The sequence below is a fragment of the Gloeophyllum trabeum genome (assembly GCF_000344685.1).
Source record: "Gloeophyllum trabeum ATCC 11539 unplaced genomic scaffold GLOTRscaffold_00024, whole genome shotgun sequence".
Taxonomy (NCBI): domain Eukaryota; kingdom Fungi; phylum Basidiomycota; class Agaricomycetes; order Gloeophyllales; family Gloeophyllaceae; genus Gloeophyllum; species Gloeophyllum trabeum.
In genome coordinates this window covers 68,114-74,301 of record NW_006920433.1, presented here as the reverse complement: position 1 = coordinate 74,301, position 6,188 = coordinate 68,114, and the positions used below count along the sequence as shown (strand labels likewise).

At 57.1% G+C, this 6,188-nt stretch overlaps 3 protein-coding genes across 3 annotated transcripts; 2 read left to right on the top strand and 1 right to left on the bottom strand.

The window, feature by feature from the left end:
- Positions 1-23: 23 nt before the first annotated feature.
- On the top strand, positions 24-415 carry GLOTRDRAFT_50829 (uncharacterized protein; the record flags this gene model as incomplete). Its single annotated transcript, XM_007873075.1, has 2 exons — positions 24-140; positions 197-415. Coding segments are annotated over 2 exons (336 nt in total), but the record flags the coding sequence as incomplete, so codon positions are not given.
- A 1,225-nt stretch (positions 416-1,640) lies between these two features.
- Positions 1,641-2,724, top strand: GLOTRDRAFT_134093 (uncharacterized protein; the record flags this gene model as incomplete). The annotated part of the gene is made up of 4 exons (XM_007873074.1): positions 1,641-1,747; positions 2,201-2,285; positions 2,345-2,505; positions 2,562-2,724. 4 exons carry the CDS (start codon positions 1,641-1,643, stop codon positions 2,722-2,724), a joined length of 516 nt encoding a protein of 171 aa, XP_007871265.1.
- A 1,306-nt stretch (positions 2,725-4,030) lies between these two features.
- GLOTRDRAFT_134092 (uncharacterized protein) lies at positions 4,031-5,054 on the bottom strand (the record flags this gene model as incomplete). The annotated part of the gene is made up of 5 exons (XM_007873073.1): positions 4,031-4,118; positions 4,175-4,368; positions 4,447-4,513; positions 4,573-4,634; positions 4,683-5,054. 5 exons carry the CDS (start codon positions 5,052-5,054, stop codon positions 4,031-4,033), a joined length of 783 nt encoding a protein of 260 aa, XP_007871264.1.
- Positions 5,055-6,188: the final 1,134 nt, after the last annotated feature.

The following is a 6,188-nucleotide window of genomic DNA, read 5'->3' as shown; positions in this document are numbered from 1 at the left end:
GATGCGAACGTTCTGCTGAAGAGCAGTTTCAAAGTTACGTGAAGAGACGAGAGCCTTTTAATCGCCGCTTCCGTGATGGTGAGACTGTCAAGCAGTGGTGGGAAGCCGTACGAAGAGATCAGATGGGCCAGGTTCTCGGCGTAAGTTGACCTTATATGTCCACAATGGGCCTTCCTAACGTTGGGAGGTTTGTTAGGCACTTGCTGTGAAGATCTTCTCGGTGTCGGTAAATTCCATGGTTGACGAACGAGCTATGTCGAGCGTTACATGGTTGAATTCCAAGTTACGGAGTCGACAAGACATTTTGACTCTCAATGACACTATTATGATCCGTGGCTGGCATAGGTGGAATCCCCAGGTATCAGCCACCTTTTACACAGGACTGCGAACTTCGCTGACCACTATGCGAGTATAGGTGGCAGCGCCTAAGACTCTGCCAACGGTCAAGTGGCGAGAGATGTCTTCAACCATATTTGGTGATTCAGCTACCGGCCTTATGGAATCCAGCGATGTACAACCTTCCCTTATGGGCACGGGCCCTCTGGAGCTGGACGAAGAACCTGACAGTGAGTATGAAGCGGAACCTCCAAGTACTAGTCAGACCGCACGGGACAAGTTCACTCTACCCAAGATTGGCGGAGTTGAGCTTGAGGCATATATCGACCTCACATCCGAATTTCTGCAAGATGTCCTCTCAGACGTGGCTGTGAACCCCAGACCAGTGGCATCAATAAATGCTGGCAAAGCAGCACACCGAGCTGATATTAGTACATCTGAGGAGGTGGTCTCTTGGGATACTTGGTAGCTTTTCTGTAATTAGCATGTAAATTAGACCAAATTAGCATGCTAATTAGCGCTAATTAACGGTAAATTACACCTGCAAATCTGGCCTCCGGCCAGCGACCTGCAAATTAGCAATGCTAATTAGGAGCCGTCCCAAATTTACGGAACCCTACCTCCAGGTCCGAGCTCGGGCGGAGTATGAGATAATACGAGTCGACATAACCCGAACGACTCAACCCCCGCAGCAGGCGTAGCTAGTATGTAACATTTGGCGATCGATAGTGACTCCATCTAAGGGATGTAGTCAGAACAGAAAAGGAGGAAAGCCTTTGTCGCAAATCGGCCTGTGCTCGCAGGCGAGCACGAAGAGCCGGCGTCTAACCTCGCGGTCCTCGCCTGTATTTTGCTTCCGGTTTCCCACGAGTGCCTCGACGTACCTGCTCGTCGGCGTCGTCGCCAATCGAGAACGTTTGCATTGTGCAATTCTCATTGACCATAGAGTGGTCCGTGCTGCCGAGCTTTCAAAGGGGGGTCAGTAAGTGCTCTAGCGCTCCTTTCGGCCTAGACCTTCAGGCTTCAAGTTCGAAGACCAACAACTGGGAATTGCTCCTGTGGTTGGCGATTAGTCAATGAAGGATCAACGCTTTCTGTTGGGAGTCACGTGTATTGTAAGTACGGTCCGTCTCCTAGACTTACCTCACTTTGCTATACACTGGCAGTCGATAGGGCTCGTGCCGTGTACACCGCCTCGTATCTGTGGGCCTTGCTGTGTATCTCTTGGCATACGTTCGGGTTGTACAGACGCCTAGCCCTGACACTCTGTGTCCATCCCTCATCCACCTTGGTCACTCCCCACCATGCCTCGCTCATCCTATAATATGGTCCTAGGCGAGCTGGAACTGCGCGGCCCGCTCGCCAACCGCCTCCGACGCCGCGGGGACACGATCACCATCGACGGCACAAAGTACGAGTATTGAGACAGCTCTGAAGACGAGTCTATCGACGAGGCGCACCAAGTCGGCCTGGGCAAGACATACGGGATCTTCGTCTCGCGCATATCGGCGCCCCGCGGCCCAGCCGTGCTTCCGCAGCATAACTGAGGAACATCTCGAGCGCCGCGGGCGCTCTTTGCGGGGCTGGTCAGGGACGCGATGAGCAGTTGTTTGCCCGCGGGCACCCGCGAGGCCCCGAGTGAAGTCACAGCCCGCAATTATGACTACTTACTAGCGAGTTCTTGTTTAGTTGGTAACTATCCCCTTCCAGTGTCCCACCCGAGGCTGACTGTGACACGGTGCCAGAGCCGTCAGAAACAGAAGGAAAGAGTTTTTGAGGTCATGACCGTATTCCGCAACTACATAATGCGAGTGCCGTATACACTAAGTTGTGATAATCCTGGGTCTCATGTGAGTACCACCAGTGACCGCCGACAAAAGTTCCCCATTCGTTTACTCGCCGCATACTACTCGCTATGCCTTGTCCACACGTTCCCGAACCCCGAGCAGGTGAGTATATCCTCATTTCTTCACCTGCCATTAGCTCAGAGAGGTTGTGTTACGCCCAGCTCCACGTCTGCAAGGATTTCGCGCACGCGTTGTACCGCCTCGCCTCAGACGCAACCCTTACCGGTGAGGCCTTCCACGCTCTCCGCACAAGTCGCAACGCCGTGGAGGCAGTGGACATCTCCACACCGCCATTCAGTACAAAGCTTCTCGACTTGGGAAGGTAGCACTCCATCATCCAGTCTATCTGTTATCCTCCGATCGCTGACCCCTCTGTAGCCGCTGCTGGCCAGAGGAAGCGCGCTTCCGCGAGCGAGACGCGCGCGGGAAGTGGATGGATGGCTGGGGCACGCTCCCCTCCCCTTGGCACGTCACCGTGATCCCTGCGGGTGTTTGGAAAGGTCTCAACACGTCCCCTTCCTGGACTCTATCTACCTGGTAGTTACCATGAAACGAGCTATCGCCGCGCGAGGCAAAACGGGGGTACAAGCGCGGGAGGCAGGTCTTGCGGTGGCTTGGGAAATTGCACGTGACCACATCCTCCGTCGTTAACGCGAGTATACCGAGGAATAAGTTGTTGCAGGCCTACCGAGACAACGACGTATAACGGTGCAGTGCCTTGGACTCCAACGCGAGGACTCACCGTAACTAAGACGTACGCGGGTAACGGCAACATCGGAATCTGCCATCCAGTCCAAGTCAGTCGCTGCATTTACTAACAATCCGAAGCGCGGCAGTCTTCACATCCAGTTTCGAGGCTGCAAGAGCTCCCAGAGCCGTCGCGGGGAGAGATAAGTACAGACACAGCCCCGTTCCGCTGTTCAACCATCGCCCTCTCGCCATCCGAAGTGAGCCAATCGTCGAAACTGCATTCATACCGAAGACCTGCGGGCAGAGAACGGGTACTTCCAGGGCCACGCATCGCCAGGGAGCATAGCGGAATATGATCGCGGACCGGGGCCAGGTTCTAACCGCGAGACAGAAAACGCGCGATCCTGTCCAGGCTGCAGAGCCGGAGCATATGCCCCGGCCATGCCAGCGCCCCCGACATTTCGCGCTGGCACCCGGAGCCGCTGACCCCTACCACCTCGAAAGCCGTCATGGTTCACGGCACAGACTCTCCACAGCCTAAACGCCTTCACGTTGGGATAGCATGATTTGACAACGCTGGGAGCGAGAAGGGCAACTCAAGCAGAGGATGTCAACGAGACCAGAGACCAGACCGACGCGATGAAGGGGGAACGCCCACGCAACGAGGTTGCCAGTGGCGGGCCTGGATGCGGAGACGGGATGCAATATATCTTGTATGTGGCGACACAGAGCTCGCCGTGACGGGATGGAAGTATATCCCAGTGGACTTCAGGGACGTGTTGTGATCCTCCTCCTGGGTATTTGTCTACCGGTAGTCTTCTCCTTCGCTTTTCATGGGCAGACAAACACCACGTCGTCTGTTAGTACTATATTTCTCGAAGGGAAAAGGGCGGACCCTTTCAAATGAGCACTTCTTAAGGACCCTGAGCAACTCTTAGCGCCGTCCATGCTTCCTTCTGAATAAGTGAGATGTGCACGACATATAATAGATAGCTTGTGGAAATTGCATAGTTTGGTGATATTCAGTTGTCCAACATCATTGCTCGAAGAGATGAGATTAAAAAATTGTACGTCTACCTGTTCCTAACAGCAAGCTGAAGAGCAGCACGGCGTCTCTCAATGCGCGGACTTGATGAACGGTCGAGTCCCGAATCAAATCACCTCAGAAAAACCGAGCGCGCCTCCCAGCGGCCAGTCCACTTCCCTCGCGAGCCCGGCATCCGGTGCCACGTCTGCACGAAATACCTAGACGATCAGCCAGTCAGGAAAATCGCGACCCAGCACACCACGACGCCGCTCACAGATCGCCCTCCCTGTACCACATCCGCAACGCGAACACCTGCGCGGTAACCTCGACGACGTCAAACTCGGGGCCCACATCCACATCTACATCCGCCGCGGGGACGCGGCACGCCTCGAGCGCCTCGCCGGCCGTCATGGCGTCGAAGACCAGGCGGTACAGCGGATCCCCCGAGGTCGGTGTATGCTGTCTCCACTATGCACATAGAGCATACAGTCGATCGAGAAGCCCATCAGCGGAGATCCTCGGACACGGGGATTCACGATGACCCACGTAGGAGAGCAGAAAAGTCAGATAGTACGCTGCCAAGACGCGCGTCGAGAATCTCTGGCGGCGGTCACTAGCAGCCCGATGTCGACGTTACCATCATACTGACCAAGGACGCACATACGCACTCACACTATATAATTACTCAGAAGCCTCATGCGTTCCCCGACTCGTGGGTCACGCTTCGGCTGACCCTAGCGCCAGTTCACACTTAGCAAGGCGACGAGTGAGGTAGTACGAACCTGGACCGCCGCAAGACTCCAAATAACACCCCACGACTCAAAAAACAACTCCATCCGCTCCGTCCTCGCCAGCTCCACCCGCCCAAACACCTCCTCCACAACCCTCCGCACCAGCGCGCGCGGCCCGCGCCCGAGCCACCGCTCCGCCGCGTAGCTGAGGAACATCTCCAGCGGCGCGGACACGCGCGAGATCAGCACGCCGAGCGTGCGCCCGAGCCCTGGCTGGTCGACGGACGACTCGGCCGAGCTGCCGCAGTATTCGTACTGCGTGCCGTCGATGGCGATCGTGTCCCCACGCCGCCGCAGATGCGCGAAGCGCGCGCCGCGGACTTCGAGGACGCCCGGGGGGATGTTGTACGCCGAGCGGCCCATGGCGCAGGGATCCTAGCCGGGGAAGGAGGGACGGCGAGCATTTATACGTACAGCGGACGTTCTACGGGTTCGATAGATAGTCAGCACCGATTACCCGCCCATAGATACACAGCATGTACAAGGCTGCGCTGATTGAAGATCATAAGCACAGTGCATGTACAGGATCACGCAGCCCACCCAGCCTATAGCTAGCCGCGGGGCGCAACTTCCTGTCCTATGCACCCCACAGCCGCGCCCGATCTTGAACTATCCCCCAACCGCAGCCGACCCGAGGGAGTGCGGTGGGCGCTCCAGACCGCCGTTCCCGCCACGGTGACCAGAAAGAGCGTCAGCATCACTGGTTGCACGTCCCGGCCGCAAGGTCTAGCCGTGAACAACCGGGTGCGGTTTTTCGTCCCAGCCTCGAGTACAGTACACAGGGCGGCCCGGGCGGGAGGCCGCGCCGATGATTTTCCTCGTAGTTCCCTTGTACCAGGCATCAGAGTCCGCGGCACGTCGTACGCACCACGCGTCCGCCGTCCGGTCAGGGGACGATGCCGGTGTGGATGCAGACGTCGTCTCGTGTATTCCAGATCCTCGAGTCGCCGGGCTGAAACCCCGCATTCCTCGCAGTAGGGCAACGTGCGCGCCCACCCAGCAACAGTCCGACAGAACCAGGCGGGGGCAACAGTCGACACGCAGTCGTAGAAACAGCGAGGAAGGGCATACGCTTGAGACCATCCACCGCCTGATAGATGCGGAGAAAGGAACCGAATCCGGTCACGCGCGCCAGATTCATGGACGGAGGGCAGGCGCGCAGATGAAGCGGTACAAGGCAGGTCCATACGAGTCTGCCACGACTACGAGATCCCGTTTGTCGATGAGTGTGGAGAAAAGCCGACCGAGTCTATGCGGCGCAGATCTGCTTCGCACGAACACTGACAGTACGACGAGACGACGCGCGCGCCAACCCGCCCCCCCCTCTCCCCGTTTCGTCGCGTGCGTGGTCACGTCGGCTTATCCGCGCCAAACCGCTGCACAGCAAATCCAAATCCATCTGAGCAAGCTGTCTTGACACAGGCTGCAAGCATGGGAGGGGAGGGGATGCCAAGTGCATAGGGGCAGGTAGTGATGCAGTGGACCAGAGACAGGGAG